Source organism: Dysidea avara, chromosome 7, assembly GCF_963678975.1.
Source record: "Dysidea avara chromosome 7, odDysAvar1.4, whole genome shotgun sequence".
In the NCBI taxonomy this organism is placed as follows: Eukaryota; Metazoa; Porifera; class Demospongiae; order Dictyoceratida; family Dysideidae; genus Dysidea; species Dysidea avara.
In genome coordinates, this window is record NC_089278.1 from 27,998,681 (window position 1) to 28,018,569 (window position 19,889).

The following is a 19,889-nucleotide window of genomic DNA, read 5'->3' on the forward strand; positions in this document are numbered from 1 at the left end:
TGCTTGTTTATGATGTGGTGTGCAGTAATTATATTATTACTTATACTTAATTCTTTTAGATGTGCCTAGAATGAAGTGATTTATTACATGTATTCTTTACTAAAGAACTATCAGTATTAACAAGATTATGTGAACACGTGCACCCATCTCACAAGGCTACAGCGACCTCAAGCACACAGTGGCTAAATTAAAAAGTTTTATGGTTTCCATGGTACACGTTAAGTTTCATGCTCATTGTCATGCTGACTTACAAACCTACATTGTATACTTGCTGCAACGTAGTAATGTGTATGATTGTTTAACTGAATTGCACATGCATTAATTAGAACTCTACAATTTGTTACTGGTTTACTAAAGTCAAGCATAGTATGTACTAGTATTAAATGTCTATTAGAGTATCTTGATCCTTTACAAAACTGAATTCCTATCCTACCTGTCTCCCATACCTAAAAGTAAACCATCTCATTACTGAATGCGATCAATAACTGGTAAATTAACAGCAGATGCTGTAAAGCAATAAAACTGAGTAATAGGATGTGCTCTGTCGTTGAGGAAGATAAATTCAGCTAACAGTTCACCTTACAAATCAGTATATTCAAACTTATTTTCAGTCTAGCAATATGTAGTGAGTCTTTATCTGTCATTACTTTTGACATGGCATTGCAGCTCTTTGAAAGGACTTCCCAGAAATTCATCAACTGCTGTTTGACCAATCATACTGTTACGTTATGACTAATACAGTCACTCTCTGGTTGGTACTGCAGGCTTGTGAAAACATTGTATGTTATAGCCCCTATAATTAAAGTTATGCAATTTTTGATCTGGTCAGTCCTGCCATTAAAAATATGTAAAATTCAAATTCATGTATGTCAACATTATTTACCTGAGTATAACAAATTCTGTTTTGCTGTATATAGTACTACACTGTATGTTAGTCAGTAGTACTCCCTGTGTATTTGGTTGTGTTTGGTGACCACATTATCATAATACTGTAGGTGTTACAAGTGGATGGTGCTACTCCTTGTAACCCACAAGAAGACCCTCGTGAAGTTGTCACATACCTTCTTAGCTGAATACAAGGATAGCACACCAGCTATTATTTGCCACAGAGTTATGACTGCTGTAAGAGAATTGCTAGAGTATAAAAGTTAGTAGTAAGGTACGTAGATAGTTTTTGTTATGTGCTATCATACAGTACAATAGTACTGTATAGTAGGGACAATGAAGGTGTAGCATGGCCCATGATAAAATATAGCCCTAAAACCTGTCTCAGTTTCCCCTCATGACAACTTGACAATATCGGTTGTGTATGGTGACCACATTATCATAATACTGTAGGTGTTACAAGTGGATGGTGCTACTCCTTGTGACCCACAAGAAGACCCTCATGAAGTTGTCACATACCTTCTTAGCTGAATACAAGGATAGCACACTCTACCACAGAATTGTGACTGAATTTAGCTTCAACATTGTATGAGTGAGGGATAGTGCAAAAACTGGAACTAATTATAAGGTAAATAGTATAATTTTTGTTATATGACTTAATTTTGCATGTGTACAGCCCCCTGTAGTTTCCAGTATAATCCTGATACTGATGGTATGTTCACAGTTGGATAAGTTGGATAAATACTAAGAAATTGCCTATGTCATGGTAGGTGTGAGTGCGTGTGTGTGTGTGTGAACTAAGCACAGAGAAAGTTACTCTTAGTGTATCCTTTGGACAACAAGTCAATACCGTGCTACTTCTAAAAACCTTCTGCTCGCTGGGTTAGGTTGAATTGTTTTGAGGTGATGAATAACAGCAAGTCGCATCTCAGTGTTTCAAAATCCTTGCCATGTCGTTATAATTTTGATTGGGGGTTTATTCACGTGAGTCATATATGGCCGGATAGAAAATTTTATGGTGAAACGAACATAACTTGTTGCAAGTTTATAGCAGCAACCACCATCTAGTTATGTATAAACGTATGCAAAGAGTTTGTGTGTGTATTTTTGCCAAAAAGTTATTTACATGGCTAGTGTTGGCCTTACTGTGTAGCATTAGGGAAAAGCTCTTGGTATCTTGTTACAACACAAGTATATAGAATAATGTAAATTGTGTAGCCATAGGATAGATGCTTCAATAGTTGCAGTGAGGCATGTGTATTTGGGCCAATTTTCTGGCATATGTGGGTTAAAGCGTTAACCATATTCGCCAATTGTGGCCATCTCAGCAAAAACCTGAGTTGTTCGCACATTTAAAAAAAAAATTTTTTTTTATTTACTCAGCAATATCTGCAGTGTCCAAGGAATGGACTACCAAAGTTTCAGCCTTCTGTGGTGTGTAGTTTTGGAATTATATCAATAGACAGTAGGAAGAGCAAGGTAATCAATATGTACAGCGACTATACTTAAACTAAACTACAGGCGCTTACATTCGCAGCCATAACTTCCATTTGGATTAGTCTACAATGTTGCAATTTGGCTTAAAACGTTCACCATGGATCAGTACATCAGCCAAGGTATAGTATTAGCCCTGTAGATACTTGCGCATATGGATATGAAGGCGGTTTGGTAGAAGAAACGATGACAATCTTGTTTACGTTTACCACATCATAAACAAACACATGTGATACGCATACCGTTAGTACACAAAGCCTAATGGCTGCTCTTAATTTAATTTTAGTTTGCATACAAAAGGGGAATACGCCCCCTTTCAACTTGAGAGGATATGCCATTCCTGGTAGCTTACAAGGCCTATTACGCTGTGTTTTAGTCGTTATATGTATGTTACAGCACATAGGCTAGCTCCTACTGAACTTTTCAGTTACTGGCCACATGTAAACATGACAAGACTTTTGTCAAACCAATTTCAGGGAACTAGGCACATGCTTGGTTTAAATATGTGACTTTGATTTGAGGCCATGATTAGTACTTCAAGGACCATTATATGGCCACTAATCTGTATGCACTGTATATAAAAGATCTAAATAACAAAGCAGCTGTTAAGAGGGGTTTTACTGTGCAGTTGAATTACTGTGTATACATACAGATTATCCGTTATGTACATAAAATAATAACTGTTTTCAGAAATTTTGATTGCTTTATTTCAAGAACTACTCATTGTCCACACAGGCTAAGTATTGTGCATGCAATGTAATGTACATCGATACAAGCAAATGTTTGAGGATTCCAATGATGTCGTACAGTAAACAACTATGAAATCTGAGACATTACTCCCTCAAAATTTGTATGTATACAGCAATTAATAATGTTGTAACCATAGTAACAAGGTAATGTTATTCCAAGTGTTTTATCTGGAAATTAGTGTTGGGCGGTACTTAAAATAGCAAATGGTATACCTTCCATAAAGAGACTCATAGTATTAATGTAGAAGTTATTAGTATTAATATAGCTGCCATTTATGTACCTCAATAAAAGCACCAAATGCCCATGGTAGCTCGATCAGCAAGCCTCAGGTACAAATTACCACAAAAAAAACTTGTTTATACATTGTTTGGTTAGCTGGCTACATCACCACCTGTCTACAAACATTGTCACATGTCTGGTTACCCTCTAAATATGGGATGAAACAAGCCTACAGGGAAGCCATAATGCCTAGATGGTATGGTGATATTAATAAAAAAAACCCGGCAGTATTAATTAATAAAGGGGATGGTATATTTAGCGGAATAGCGGAATTGGCGGAAACAGCAGAATCATCATTTACAGATTATGGACAGCCTTAGAACACCCACTTCCAGTTAGCTACTCACTGTTACATATATAAATACAGCTATGTAGAACTCACCACAATTGAAGTTCATGGTCTTTGTGGCAGTGATTTTCTGTCTTCTTGCAATTTACCCTGTGGTAATCAATTCTTAGACAGTAGTCTCAGTAACGGCTAAGGCTAGACAGTAGTTTACAGGCTCTCCAAGCCTATACAACTAATACCGATACTAATCTTATGTGATTGATTAGTTGCAGAACAATTGGTGTTGAATGGTCAGGCTTAGTCTCGGGTGGCCATACTCTATTTTCTCAGGGTGGCGTTTACAGATTTTCAATTATAAGTACCCCCCTTGAAGGCGCTTCTAGTAACATGTGCTTCAAAATACAGGGTGTGAGGGTTGAGGTATGACTACACTGTAAGAGTGCCACAGATGATGTGAAGTTGCAAGAAGACAGAAAATCGATGCTACAAAGACCATGAGCTTCAATTGTGGTGAGTAGCTAACTGGAAGTGAGTGTTCTAAGGCTGTCCATAATCTGTAAATGATGATTCTGCTGTTTCCGCCATTTCCGCCCTTCTGCTAAATATACTATCTCTTTAAAAAATTTAATAAAAGGCGGTATTAAAAAAACAGGCGGTATCAAAACTGGTATGACTTAAATATCACAGACTACTAAGGTATATAGCTCAGCTCTATTGCATGGAAATAAATGTACTTGTACACATGCTGAGAATTTGGTATAAGAATGTATCCTTTCACAATGACAGGTACTACTGTGATGACTGTTTCTCCAGAGGGATTCTGTTTGAAACTGTTACCAACATGATGTAAGGGAGCAGCATTCTTGTCTGTGTCGTGTTTGTCAGACCACCCAAAGTTCTGTCTTCTGTTGATGTGTGTTAACATGCTGTACAATAACCTTCCTAGGTCATGACACATGCACAACTACTGAATAATACTACACAATACTGCATGCTTACCTATACATACCACCCATCCACTACACCTGGCTCTATATCATTACAACACTGAGAACAGACCTTGACTGACCACAGATATATACAAACATAATGGACAGGGAACATATAAATTTGGTGGCAGATTGAGGCATTGTCAGAGCATGCTATCACATTAGACAGACATTCCACTTATGTCATATGTTGTAGCACTTGTCACTCAATACACATTATGTTGTAACACATCTCATCATTTAACACATCACAGCATGACAACACATTACACACATCACGACATAATGCAACACACATCAAATCAAGATATAACACTTTGCACTAGGGCTGGGCGGTATTGGAGTTTCGCTTCACGATATATCGTGCAGAAATATATCACGATATTACTATTTATCGTGGTTATTAAAGATGACTGCTATATTAGAGTAGCTGACTGCTTTATTAGAGTATCTCGATCCTAGCTGACTGTTCTATTAGAGTATCTCGATCTTTGTAAAACAAATTGACTAGCTAGTACTAGGTCCTTGTTTGCAGTAGTATCACGTGATTATTTGAGGTGCATTATAACAACCTTAAGGGCTTAATAAGCTGTCACAAACACTAAAAATCGTAATAATATCGATATCGTGATAATTATTATCGTTTCACCGAAATCTACGCGATACAGATATCGTTTCATTGCAATACCGCAGTATTACTATAATACCGAGAAACCGCCCAGCCCTACTTTGCACATACAGGTACAATCATATACTACGATAGTAGTGTATAGTAGGGACCACAAAGGAGTAGGCGTGGCCCACAAAATAACATCACCCAAAAAACAGCCTCAATTTTCCCAGACGATGGTGAGGCAGTATTGGCTAGGTAAAACTAAGCCCAAACAAGCTTTCAGATCGACCCGAAATGCCTTCAGCAAATTGCTATGGAATTTTAAAAATAATTTATTTAATGGAATTTTCTACTGACTGACTAACTGAGCAACTGAATGATGCCTTCAGACAAGTGTAACTCGATAACAGCTAAGGCTACTGGCTTGATTTTTTTCACTGTTCGACGTCGTTTTGGCCTGACACGTTCCTTTTGGCATGCCGCAGTATGTGCAATGCATTCTTCATTTACTTACCATTGTCCTCCTTTGTGTCCCATCTAACAGCAAAAAGTGTCAATTTGGCGATAGCACATGATGGCTTCCCTTAATAACGGAAATCTCTACTTTTAATAGTGGTTGTTTTGATTGCAGAGGGGTGTTTCGAACAGTTCTTGATTCGTACTGCTGTGTAATGGGTTGAACAAAGCTGACAATGAAGTGTAATGGATGCTTCACTTTTCAGATGATAATTGATATAACTAGGGCACGGCACCATTTCTTTTTTTTTTGGTATGTGTGGATTGTAGAGGTGCTTTTCGAAAAGTTCTTGATTTGAAATGCTGTGTAATGGGTTGAACATAGTTGACAATGAAGCGTAATGGATACTTCACTTTTCAGACGATAATTGATATAACTGGGGCGCGTGGTGCAATTTCAGATGCGGTGTGCGTGGGTTCACCAGTCATAATAATAATATTTTCAAAAATAAGTTAACAAACAAGTACACAGAAAAATTTGGAATTTTCAACTAGAGTAGGGACCATAGCACATTGATAAAAAGTACTGAAACAAGCTGGAGTAGTGCAGGATATTTAATCACAATAAAACAATAAGAAGTGTTATATCCCTACTGTGCTGAAGATACCGTAATGGAAATGCACAGTAGGGATATAACACTTATTGTTTTACTGTGATTTAATATCGTGCACTACTCCAGCTTGTTTTAGTACTTTTTATCGATGTGCTATGGTCCCTACTCTAGTTGAAAATTCCAACTTTTTCTGTGTACTTGTGTTCTATACATATCACATTGTAACAACACATCATGTACATCGCATTGTAACAGCACATTTCACCAGTCATGTCAACATACTATTTTCACAACACATTATGTACATTGCACCATCGTAACAGCAGATTAAACCTGTCATGTCATAACACTATAGCTAATTGCATCAACATTGCATCATAACATAATTATTACACGTTTTGAATTTTATCAACACAGTACATCTGTCATGTCATCACACACATAATGTTGTGACAACACAATACAAACATCTATGTATATTGCAACACACATTGTGTCATGACAACACCACACACACAGGTAGCAGCATAACATACATTAGGTAATGACAACACATTATGCAGACTATATTACAATCTGACTTGACCATAACACACACTTAGCCTATCAATGCATAATTGCCTTCAATCATTTTATTCTAGCAGCTAACTACCCAATTTCCCCCAAAGTTGTTTGGTAAATATATACGTACATAAACATGTAATAATATAACTGATATATTATGCATACATATAAACCCTGGGACAAATTAGAATATTGAAATACACATACATGCTATCTCTGAGTACATACAATACCAGGTCTTGAGTTGTAATTACAGTTTACTTGTGTTCATCTGGAATCCACGATTGCTGATGAGTAACATTTAAGCTCTTGCAAAAATAAATAGGTATTGTACAATGACCTCTTGTAGGCAACAAACATAGTCAAGTATGCCCCACTACTTCATCAGCCTGGGAACTTGATCAGGAAAGCTGAAAAGCCCTCCACTGCTGTAGTGGCTGCCCCTATTCTAAAACTGTGGCTTGAGCATGCTGGATTGCAAATGAAGGCCAGCTTGTTACAGTATAGGTGGGGAATGGTATCAGCGTGTGTGCATGACAGAGGTAAAAGCTGGCCTGCTGCAAGCACAGCCTGAAATATCATTGCTAGAGATCATGCTGGAGTACTGGAGCATGGCCTTGACAGGACTTGTTGCACCAGTTGCTGCTATATGGAGAATATTACCTTTGCAAAAAGGATCTGTTTTAGGCTGCCGTATTAGGATAAATAGGGTAATAGCTGTGTCTGACCATTGTAGTGTAGTGGAATCTGTCACTGATTCAGTAAATTCACTAACTCTGAGGAAACCATAGAAAGTAATCGTGAAAGTATCCCACATGAGCTGTTGCTCAAGAAGCATAAGATTCAAGCTACGAAGTTGTCCTTTTAAAGTATGCAGCAGGTCTATAGTAATTGGAAGTCTGTGGCATGTGGAATTACCTTGGGAGCAGCGTATGCCTCTTACTACAAGGTAGAGTGATTCATTAGATGTAGTGGCTTTGTTCCAACTGGGCCAGGGGTATCCCCGCTAAGTATACACTTTTATTTTTCTTATAGGTGACATGTTGGTTAAGGTGGGCACATAAGTACCAAGGTGTTAGGCTTGAAGCAGGATAAAGAGGAATGTGGTACTGGCCACAAAATTGCAGGAAGCTGTTGACTCCAGTGTAGTTGAATAAACTGGTTCAAGCATGCGAAAAGGATGTGGTTGGCCATGCACAGGTGTTGTCCACTGTTGCTAGAGTTTCTGGTGCCAAATCATTAATTCTGAAAATGGGATAGAGCCAACAGTACTGTTAACAACATCACCTGGTATACTGTATGTGTGATGACTACATTAATGGACTGCACAACAATACAATAAACCAACTAATACCATGGTTGCCATGTCATGTGTGCAACCCTTTTGCCAGATGTCCACAACTGAATGGTTGTCGCAATGAAACAATATCTTTTGGTCGACAAGTGGCCTCAGAAATTGATGCATTGACAATGGCAAAGAGTTTTTTCCATGCAATGAGTAGACTTAGTTGTGCTGATGTCCAGCATGCTTGACACCTGTACCACTCCAGAAGGTGCTCCAACCCTCAGAGCCTGAGGTGTCACTGTAAAGATTCATCTTAGGCTGCTGCGTGCTGATGTGCCAGACCAATCTGGCAAAAAGTCTAGCCACCATATGAGGTCAAGTTTGGCTTCCCAAGTGATGGCAATGAAGTCGTGGAGTTGTGCTAAGATCTATCAATCTTCACAAAAATATGCGACCTGTGGGGACCACTGTACATGCAAATGATAATTTCCCAATGAGGGAGAGCAACTGGTGTTTAGTGCATTTCTCCAGTTGCATGGTTTTTGAGATAGTGCTGTCATGGACATTGTTCAATGACAATGCTCAGAATGTTATTCTCGTGGTAGGAAGGATAAGCTTCTCTGTATTAATTTAATTAATTAACCCTTTATACCCTGAGTTTTGCATGTGCAGTATAAAAAATAATGGACACCTTGTATTATCAGCTCTTCCTGGCAGCGTGCTGTACCCAGACACCCTTTTTATGTTTCACCATGGTGATTATACCTTAGAGAAGTATTTACCCTTGTTTTAGCAAAATACCATGTGATTTCTAATTACAGCAGCCCAGAGAACACACGTGATTTTTAAAATGTTAATTCGATAATTTTATTAAAATGGTTCCCATCAATCTAAAGCTTTAAAATTCGAGTTACACAAAGAGTAGTCATCTATATTACTGCTGAAATAATAAAAGTATTACAAAAAGCTGATATGTACACAAACAAATTTTCAAAAATAATGTGGTTTTTTTAAAAAACATTATGTACTACCATTTCATTTCCTTCCTTTTGCCACGGCCCTTGGACTTAAAGCTGCCAGGTGGTCTCCCTATTGGAGTAGACAGTATAAGCTCAGAGATAGGTTGTGAAATCATTGTAGGCGAAGGATTTGGTCTTTTCTGCAAAATAGGCTGTCGCTGGAGCTGAAAATTCCGGTGGTGAAACTTGATGAAACAATCTCAGTCCCGAGAACACAATGGTACACCACAACCAGCACATATCTTACTGCACTGGCTTCTTTTCTCATGAACATTCTTACAATACACACAGTTATCTAGTTCTTTTGTACCCTGAATTAGATAATGTTTTAGTGTTGTATCTTTTGCAGGTCTTCCACCAGATCCAGATTTAGGAGTGGCAAGTTCTGTAACACCACAAAGAGCCCGAACTAGATTTTCTCTAAGCTGGAAATGATTGGTTTTAGGCTGTGAACACACTATTTTACTCAATATGAATGCATTGACAATTGACATATCAACTATATGAAAAAACATTGTTTTCCAGTATTTTTTTTGTCTGTTGTACCACATCGTAATATTTCAGTAGTTGATCAGAATGATCTACGCCCCCATAAGTAGTTTTAAATTGGAAGTGGTATAGGAACATCCTTTTTTGTCGTTTACCTTTCTCCTTCCAATTCCGCTCAACAGTGTTTTCAGAGTGCCCTAGATGCTCTGTACTTCCAACTACGACACATTTGGTGTCTTTCCAAACATTGAAAACAGTTTCATTCTTTCTCATGTAGACTCCTGATTCATGCGGCTTTTTTTTTGATAACTGGTAACTGTTGTTTTGATATTTTCTAAATATCCTTTTCTACTGATCACTACAACGGCAAATTTCTGCAACTACATAATCAGAAAAATACAGTTCAAACAGACCTCTTTCTGATAATTCCGTTGTATTTGGTGGCATATAAACATAAACATTACGACTTGGTGAAAATGCAAACTTGTCTGCATAGCCACTATCATGTACATCTAGTTTATAAGTTGGTAGAGGTTCCTCTTCTGGCTTCTGCATTTTTTTTTCTAGATGCACATTTTGTAGTACGAGTTTTTCTTTTACATTTAGCTCTCTTTAGTTTTAGCTGCTAAGTGCTCATCACTTGAAGCTTCATCCGAGTATTCCTTGTTTGAAGATTCATTAGAGCGATCATAACTTATCACAGTACTCCTCCTGGCTTTTCTCGTAGCCACTGCAGCTCTACCTTTAGTCTTTGCACCTGGCACATACTCATCACTTGAAGTTTTATCTGAGTGTTTATTGCTTGAGGCTTCATGAGATTGTTTATCACTTGACACAATATTCTTCCTGACTTTTCGCTTAGTCACTGTATCTCTACTTTTAGTCCTTGTGTGCATGTGCTTATTATTTGAAGCTCCATCAGAATGTTCACTGTTTGTAGCTTCATGGGACTGTTCACAACTTGACACGTACATTACTCCTACTGGCCTTCCTTTCGGTCTCAGTGGTGTTACTTACATTAAGACAGCGTTCCTCACTTGAATATGCTGACTCAGAATCACGATCAAAAGGATACTCCATTCCTGCTTCTGGATTGCTCAGATCATATTCGGAATCTTTATCAGTATCTGAAGAAGACGACGCTACCACTTACAATAGCGTGTCATGCTTCGCTGGCACTCATTAACCTTTGATACTCGCCTCTTGAATCACTAGGTGTTGTATGGCTTTCGTCGTCTGTATTCACTTCACTACAACTCATGAAACAACTGCTCAGTTTCTTGTAACATCTCGGCCGGCCGGTCCTTCATCACTGCTGAGTGTCTCAGTGTCTTCTGTATTTAGCATGTCACAAATTACTGAAGAAAACAACCGTTTACGTGGGTCGCCATAAGCTAAAGGGTCTTCATATCATCGGAGTCTTCGTCACGGCTTTCCATCAATATCGCACGCGGTCCACTACGCAAGATTCAAATAGCCACAGGACCTAATACCATAAACGGAGAACATTTGTAACCATTTTAAACTACTCCTTAGACATTTCTAAATATAGATATGCTATAAATATCCCGTAGTTACGTAATTTGCGAATTTAAAAAAAAATCCTACAAATACTGTGAGTACTGTTAATGGACGCATTGATTTGATGGCAGAGGGGTAGCATAGTTTCAGTACAGTCGGACCTTGTTGTCAGGAAATTGAGGAGCAGGTACTGGACATTGTGATTGTTATGTGGACAGGGCCGCCCACAGGGGGGCAACTGGGGCATTTTGCCCCGGGCCCCAGCCTGAAAGGGGCCCCATGAAGGGCCCCCTGAATACCTGTTTAAAAGATCGATATACTCTAATAGAGCAGTCAGATCTAAATACTCTAATAGAGCAGTCACAGTATTCTTCTGAGGAGCAGTGTAGCAAGCTTATAGATAAGGAGATATGGTTGGTGATGGGTAGTTATTGTCATTGCCAGCAGGTTGTGACCTTTTTTTTTTTTTTGGTCTTCACCTTACAACTTGGGTCAAGGGCCCACTTTAACTCTTTGCCCTGGGCCCCTTATTTTCTCTGGGCGGCCCTGTATGTGGAATCCAATGGATAACTAAAGCAAGGTGATTAAAATACACAGAACTGATCTTAAACTGAAAAGCAAGTGTGTGTGTGTGTGTGTGTGTGTGTGTGTGTGTGTGTGTGTGTGTGTGTGTGTGTGTGTGTGTGTGTGTGTGTGTGTGTGTGTGTGTGTGTGTGTGTGTGTGTGTGATATTTGCCTTGCTAGCAGATGCTGAGAAGATTCTAATCCTATTGGCTGACTGGGATAAGGTGAAAAGCATTCTTTAAGTCAACATTACTTCACAAGGTTCCTGGACCCAAACTATTGACCATTGAGTGACAAACCTTCATTATTGTATTGTAACTAATGTGTTCAAAGTTATCTCATAGTAGTGGTGAATATACTTGGGTTGTATGAACTGGTGTTTTTTAGAGTTGTAGTGATTATTGACAATCCTCAGTAGAGGCCATTAATTAACCATAATTCTTTGGATTTCAAGGCAGTTTTAATGTGCTACCTGTGGCTATTACATTATTGTAACCTGTGACCGCTAGAGTTACAATAGAGTAATTTGCTGATGGTTTGTGGTGACCACAAGTCATAGCCTAAACAAACATTGGAGTTGGAGTTCTAGCCCACTTGTCTTGTTAGCAGCTACAGTGGAACCTCAGTTATCTGGATTATTGGTGAGCCAAACTACGAAAATAGCTGCTTCTGTTTGAGTGGTGACTGTTCTATTTGGGTAGTTGAAAATACTGATATTTGGGCTTTTTGTGCCAAAATGTCACTCTAAAACCAGCCCCCCAAAAAGTTACTTTCTAAAAACAATTTAGTGGAATTTTCTACTGACTGGCTGCCTGCCTACCTTCAGACAGGGATAACTCGATAAGGACTAAGACTACAGGCTTGATTTTTCAATATTCAAAGGTGCCTTTTGTCAACCACTGTATGTTCATAAACTTCATGAACTTACCTGTGTCCTCATTTGTGTCCCATTTTCCTTTGCTGACAGTACAAGGTGTTGATTTACAGTAGTGCCACATGATGGCTTCCTTACGTTTGTGGGGAATCATCTTCTGTTGCAGCTGGATTGATTACAGAGGTTCTTCTCGTGGTGTTCATCATTAATGCTGTGTAACAGCTGAAAACGAAGGATAATGGCTATTTTGTTATTTCTGCATTGGAGCGTGTGTTCTGACAATAAGCCTGACACCATTCTTTTTTTCAATGCGATGTGCACAGGTTCACCAGTCATAATAATGTTGCAAATAGTTAACCAAACAGTATTAGGTTTGATTAGGGATCATAGAAAAAAATGCTGTGAAACAAGGGTCCTGAAGATATACTACAGTGGTTGACATTTAATCCCTACTTTGGCCTACAGGGATTAAATGTCTACTAGTATTCACAGGTGACCTTCCTATACCATGTTGAGCTGAATCCTGAAAAACAGCTAAAAATTAAAAATGGATTTTTTCTCAACAGAGTTAACATTTCAGCCAACCAGATGATTATTGGTAACAGCAAAGGTGTCAACAACAGACACGTAGAGTTTGGCTCCATTACAAGTTCAGGAAAGGGCTGTAATGGACACTGTACTTATATGGCTTCCCCATAGGAAATGTATTGTGAAAATTTAGATTGTCCGTTAATATTATGTCAAACATTTGAACAAAAAGATTTTGAAATGTTTTTAGCGGGTCGACCAGTACTACAAATGAGCCAAATCTCAAGATCATGTGTAATTGCACCCATGAGTTATTAAATGTTTTTGAGGATTCAGCTCAACGTGAACATACTATAGTTTTCATTACTTTTTATTTCTTTGATTCCTATTAAAATTCCTTACGTTTGTAGTTTACCAAAACCCACAAAATGGTACTGTACATACCTATCTATTTTTAAGTGTGTTTGCTACTTTCACATCTCTTCCCCAAAATCTCTTGACTCTTTCAATGTTCCTCTGGTATACTGTACTACTAAACTATCTTTAGTCTATCTAGTATAGTGTTGTGATGTAGTGTCAATATACATGAGCTGATATGCATGCCTTTATTGTGCTGCAAGTGACATGTTGTAAGTATGTAATGATATGTAGGGTTAAGAGGGACAGTCCCTACCCAAATATGGCATATAGTCATGATGTAATCAAGATCAGAGTTATGATATTACCAGGTTAATGTGTAGTGCAGTCATGTGTGTCTGTTTGCTGTAATCATCTGTATACTATTTGTGACTATCTCTGGGAAAACCGGTCTTATCGCCCATCTAAAAGTATCGAGAAACGTCGGTTTTAAATATTCTGTGTGTTGTAGCTGGCCAACGGTGGTAGCTACGCATACCAAATTTTCACACGTTTCACAACAATTTCTTACCTTCCTGATCATCCACTGAAGAAGTAGTCAACAGCTAAGTTTCCCGCCATTTTAGATAATTTTTAAACCGAGGTTGTCTGTATCAGGCGAGCTCCAGAAGGGTGGGAGGTGGGGGCCCTGGAAGGCAGGCAAGATGGTGTTCAAAAATTGAAAAGAGACGTGCTGGGATGAATTAGGCCAAGTTATAGGCCATTCAGGGCTCAGAACTGGCTAAAATGAAAGGAAATTTACAGGACAGGTCATTGTCCAACACCACAGAGCTGTACAGCCACACACAGCCATCTCCTGGTTGGCCACAGCCACACACAGCCATCTCCTGGTTGGCCAGGGCTCCATCAAGACCCCAGGCCACTCGTACGGCTCGCCACCGTGCTCTAGAAAAGCAGCCAGCAAAAGCTGACCACTTTACTCTGGTCGACTGTGGCAGTGAAACTTGATAGTGCATTCATTAAGCTTTGTGTTTGTGTGAAAAAATCAAACTTCCTGTCTTGGGCGATAAGAACGGTTTTCGTAGATCCAGTCACATTTGTGATGTGTGGCTGTACTGATATGGATTGATTTACTAATTTGGCAGTGTGTTAAAATTGATTTAATTTGTATTGTATATTAATTGTTAGATTCACAGCCAAGAATGTTGCTACCAAGCTGTTAGAGGTGTCCATTAAGACAAGAGGTTAGATCTTTACTACACAACTTTGTCATGTCTATACCATGTTAGTGTAATGAAGTGTCAAGTAGGGCTGGGACGAATATTGAAATATACCTTTGAGTGTTCACTTGTAAAATGTTCGAACATTCGAAGCTTCGGTGTTAGTTTTCAAGTTACAGGTTTTCTTGTACCTACTAACATCCTTCTTAAGTTTTGCTTTTCTAGTTTTAATAAGTTTCCAAGCATTTGGAAAGTGCATAGCAGCAGTACTGAATGATGCGATTGATCGATTGCAAATGGGCGTGTCTGCTATACTGCAACCATGCATAGGTAATCACCAACTATTGGCTAAACGGACATTTTCCTGCAATATCTATCACTTTTAAGGTGTTTCAAGGCTATAACTATGGTAGCAAGCTAAACTGCAATGGTTTAAAAAGTGGGTGTGGCACTGGCAAAGAGACGAACATCAATCATGCAAGATCAATAAGCAGCTGTAATAAAGACAACGACGATTATTTTTAATTCTTTCGTAAACAATGAGTGCATTACAAAGCTTCAAATTATACTTTTAAAATTCGAACTTACTTAACGTTTGAACCACAGAAACATTCGAAGCTTCGTCCCAGCCCTAGTGTCAAGCACATTACATCTTCTGCATCCTCAATGTACAATTGATAGTAACATTTTGGCTTCATTATACTGTAGTGAATGGTGATCCACCAGTTGCAGTATTTCAGAAATCATGGGTGGTTTAAAGAATAATAGTGAGACCCACTGAGCAAAAACCAGTTATTTTTGCACATTCCTCAAATTCAATTTTATTATTTCTTTGTTATCTATAGTGAAAAAGGAGTGGACAATCAAAGTTTCAGCTGTTTGTGATTAATAGTCTTGAAGCTATAACTAGACAGTTGGAACAGGAATAAATTCAATTTGTACAGCAACAATACCACAAATAAATTACAGGCGCTTATTTAATCGATCATAACTCACATCTGAAACAAGCTATGAAGATAGGATTTTGGTCAGTCTGTTCACAGTGAACTGACAAATCCATTAAAGTAGTGCTTCCCTGTATGTCTCTGTGTGGACAAAGAAGAGGCCATTCCAACAATGAATGACGATGTCAAACTTTATTTCTACCTATGTAACTGTACGAACATGAAACAAAGATATTCCTACCCTCTGAACAGGCAAATCTGATGGTTTTATTGATTTGAGTTGTGTCATCAGTGCATAGTGATGTAATTAATGTAGCATGTTTCCAGTTTATTTCAATATATTTTTATTGCAAAATTAGAATTTTGCGAAAACAGCTGCTTTGCGCTCAGCGAGTCAATAAATTAACTAAATTCAAGAATTTTACTTGGAATACAACAGGAAATAATTCTAACAGCACCGACATGCATGTATGTATGTGTAGTACGTCAAATGGAGTGCAGCAAAAGCATGAATTCTTTGAAAGTGGTAGCGTTACTACACTGTTGTATAGAGGAAACAGCAGTAAGCCATAAAATAAGATTCATTGAAGCCATAAATGGTTGCACGTTTGATGGCCAACAAACCAGCAAATAAACTGCAGTTTATGAAATCATTATAACACTATTGTATCAACTACTACTGGAATTACTAGCTGTTTTAGTGAGTAATGCGTCAGTGTGGTAAAGTATCGGTATTGGATTGGTATTGGCCATTTCCATCTGAAGTGTACTCGGTATCGGATTGCAATTGGTAGTGAAAATGTGGTATCGATGCATCACAACTAGCTTCATGTACCTGTTTTTTTTTTTAGACGTAGTACAATATCAACATTATGAATGTAACATTGTGTAGGATTCAAGTAAAACTCCCTGCCCAAATATGGTGATGAAATAAATGTCAGGGCAATAGTCAGTCACACCATCGAGTTTTATAAACTAACACTCCTCTAGGGCTGGAAAGTTTATTCATTTGAGTGTAAGCATGAATGAACACAAACAAGCACATTTGTAGAAAGTGGTAAAGTCACCAGATGACCTTTGTGTGATTGAGCACATGGGCTAGGCTTGTGAAAGCATTGTGTGCTTACACCGTACCCTATATAATATCAAAGATTATTGTACTTATAATTCTTGAACTTATAGCACTGGCTGGTCCAGACATTTTCCGACAATTTTGTATCAAAAAAACCAAATGCATTCATACCACCATTGTATCCCTGTGTATTATAACAGGTAGTGTTTTGATGTACATAGTACATATACGTGTTAGTCACTAGTACTCCCTGTGTATTGGTTGTGTTTGGTGACCACATTATCATAATACTGTAGATGTTACAAGTGGATAGTGCTACTCCTCCTGACCCACAAGAAGACCCTCATGGAACTATCACGTTACTTTTAGCTGAATACAAGGATGCCATACCAAATGCCATGTCAACCACAGAGTTTTTACTGCTGTAGGAGAATTTTACTTCAACATCACGTGAATGAAGATAGTGTACAAAAATCAGAAGTAAGGTATTAGGGAGTGTTTGTTGTGCAGTATGATTTGCTTCATACATATGTAGTTCCCAGTATATGGACAACATTTGACCCAACAGCTAAGAAATTGTTTTATTGTTGGTAGCAAAGTTTGGAAACTATCTTCAGAATTTAAATCATTTGACATGGTGACTTTATCAAATAGTATACAGTAGTGCTGTTTAGTAGAGTTCCCCCCTAAAGTGACCGGTGCCACAAAAAATTCCGTGTCTAAAAGAATTATCATACGTGACCTTTACAGAATAGTCTTATCTATTCAATATCAAATACAGCAGTATCCCTTCGAGGACCGAATTAATTTTAAAGTATGGAGAAACGCGTAACTTAGTGTTGTTATAAGGAAGGCAGTGGTCTTCTGTAAAATGAAGACAGATTATTGTTTGGCGTTGACTTAATGGTAATGTCATATACAACAAAGTGGCCAACTGTGAACACAGAGTGGTATTCATGTGATCTACACTCAGTTTGGAAACGCCTGCTAAAGCAGACATCCCAGCTTGTAATTCCTTAAAGATAACGATGTTTCACTTTGTGGATAACAACTATTAATACTGTAATCCTTGTAGTTTGAAGTACGCAAAGCTCACATAAAGAAAAGACCTTCACGTGACCATGGTTTCTCATGTGATATATACATGCATTGAGCACATGTAGTAGGTGTACAGGAGCACAGCGGCAGGTGTAGGGAGTGAAGAGATATAGCTATGCAGTATAGGTGTAGGGCTATTAGCTAGTGATAACACACCCCACAACACCTTTATATAAATGCATGTATGAATTGGGTACAGAGGAGCCGGACCCTGTGTGTCTGCATGGATATTAATCAGTTTATGGTTGACTGGTTATAGCTATCTTTGGGCCCTCACTCTGAAAATCGTTCCTACGCCTTTATGTGTCCTATTTTACTTGACTGGAAACAGTGTGTACATAATGTTAAGTGAGGTCTGTACAATGTACACTAACTTATCTCACTTTTACTGTCTCTTTATAGGAAGGTCACAGGTAGACAAACAATCAGCTACCTCACTGACAAGACTGTATCACATTGGAGAACTGGTTACCACTAAACTCATCATTATGGTACAATTTGATTGCATTGTTAGTGCATTAGTTTATACCACTTTAGTGTATGCAAGAAATCTGAGAAAAGATGAACTCTTTTTGCTATCAATTTGAAAATATGAGATTCTGAAGTCTGCTACGTACAATCTATAGAGAAAAGAAACAACAAAGACAATGAAGCAGTAGTACAGTGATACCCAAGAATTGAGATTTAGAAAACATCATAGTAAGAACCACAATCATATAATATCTCCTGCAGCAAAATTGTAATAAAACTGGTTAGCTTTCAAGACCTACTGATGTATGTATAATATGTATACACTGTAGCTTCTTTCATTAACACTAATAATCTATCATTATATTGGAGTTTTAGATAATGCATAACTGTAACACATTGAGCTGAAAATTTTTAACTAGTATTGTAATAATGTTGTATGCATACAAAAGCGAATTAAGATTAATTACATAGTACTGTATGTGAATAAAAAAAATAGAAACAAAGATTGACAGATATTTGAACACTCAAGTATGCATGTATAGTACAATATGCATGAACACTAACAAACCTTATACTAAACAGTTTAGTGTCTATGACAAAATCCTGTAACAATATCAAGTCAGAGTACACATCACAACTATGCACTATCATACCAATATAGTGTGTGAGTTCCATCATGTTGTGGCGTGGTGTTGAGCACTGTCAACTACAGGATATAACCATTACAATAAATAATAAACAAATCTATACATGTTATGTTTACTGGTACATACTTAAACACTTGCAGTGATATACACAAGAAAGTACGTCTGGTATTACTATATAGCCAAATTTCAACAATATTGATAATACCACGGTATTTAGCACTAATGATAACACAATGGCTGCACTTCTTATGCTAAAACAATAGTGATATTGTTCTGGTGCAGTACTGATTACATCAAATGATGCTATTGACAAGATGATTGCAGATTAAAAACAAGTTGATGTAGTGCTACTTCTAAAAACCAGGTGCCATACGGCTAGCTAGCTCATCTGAAATTAACCAACTATGTATTACCAAGAGTAAATAATAGAGAACTTCTCTATTATTTACTCTTGGTATTACTAATTTTATTATTTTAACCAATAGGTTTTTGGTTGCAACATGACATAATACTATTAATGTGTAATTCTTGGATTTCGTAACTCATGAAATTTTTATAATTCTTCAATTACGTTGCTATGCACTCATTGGTTAAATAAACCAACATATTACACACAGAAGTATCTTTTAAACTGTTTTATATTTGGACTATCATGTTCAATTTTCCTACAAATTCTCTTGACAAAGCCTCAAAGCTGCTCTTCATTTTTGTTTGTGTATGTAGGAGATTGCTCCCTTTCAATTCAAAGGGATAACTATTCCTGGTAGTCTACAATGCCTGCACCATTGTTTTTCCGTTGTTAAATACCTGTAAGGAAGGTAATTCACAGTCGCCACACCTGTTTTTCAGACCACCAAAAAAAACCAC

General features: G+C 37.8%; 2 protein-coding genes and 1 long non-coding RNA gene across 14 annotated transcripts in view; 2 read left to right on the forward strand and 1 right to left on the reverse strand.

Annotated features, from left to right (window-relative positions):
* Positions 1 to 9,814, forward strand: part of LOC136260516 (uncharacterized) — a 24,636-nt gene extending 14,822 nt beyond the window's left edge. For 4 of the 7 annotated variants that reach the window (XR_010703571.1, XR_010703572.1, XR_010703568.1 and 1 more), the window contains 5 exons: positions 996 to 1,159; positions 1,339 to 1,513; positions 1,562 to 1,651; positions 4,484 to 4,543; positions 9,587 to 9,814. Coding sequence is in view for 2 of the 7 variants with exons in the window: in XM_066054280.1 (XP_065910352.1) it covers positions 996 to 1,122; positions 1,339 to 1,416 (205 nt within the window). In the remaining 5 variants the exon portion in view is untranslated. Of the gene's footprint in view, positions 1 to 59; positions 1,160 to 1,338; positions 1,514 to 1,561; positions 1,656 to 4,483; positions 4,544 to 9,586 lie in introns of all 7 variants that reach the window. The other 3 variants (XR_010703570.1, XM_066054281.1, XM_066054280.1) reach the window with 3 other exon arrangements.
* A 1,995-nt stretch (positions 9,815 to 11,809) lies between these two features.
* LOC136260521 (uncharacterized) lies at positions 11,810 to 18,881 on the forward strand. Of its 2 annotated transcripts, XR_010703579.1 has the most exons (6): positions 11,810 to 11,827; positions 13,865 to 13,941; positions 14,759 to 14,814; positions 17,103 to 17,286; positions 18,307 to 18,395; positions 18,442 to 18,881. It is a non-coding gene; the product is annotated as an uncharacterized lncRNA (long non-coding RNA). The 2 variants fall into 2 exon arrangements; XR_010703578.1 differs by lacking the exon at positions 11,810 to 11,827 and having other exon boundaries at positions 12,474 to 13,941.
* The window catches only part of LOC136260514 (uncharacterized), a 78,475-nt gene continuing 77,319 nt past the window's right edge, over positions 18,734 to 19,889 (reverse strand). For all 5 annotated transcript variants that reach the window (XM_066054277.1, XM_066054276.1, XM_066054275.1 and 2 more), the window contains 2 exons: positions 19,029 to 19,081; positions 18,734 to 18,978 (listed from right to left, as the gene is read on the reverse strand). In XM_066054277.1, the coding sequence (XP_065910349.1) occupies positions 19,050 to 19,081 (32 nt within the window). In that variant the 3' untranslated portion in view covers positions 18,734 to 18,978; positions 19,029 to 19,049. The remainder of the gene's footprint in view (positions 18,979 to 19,028; positions 19,082 to 19,889) is intronic.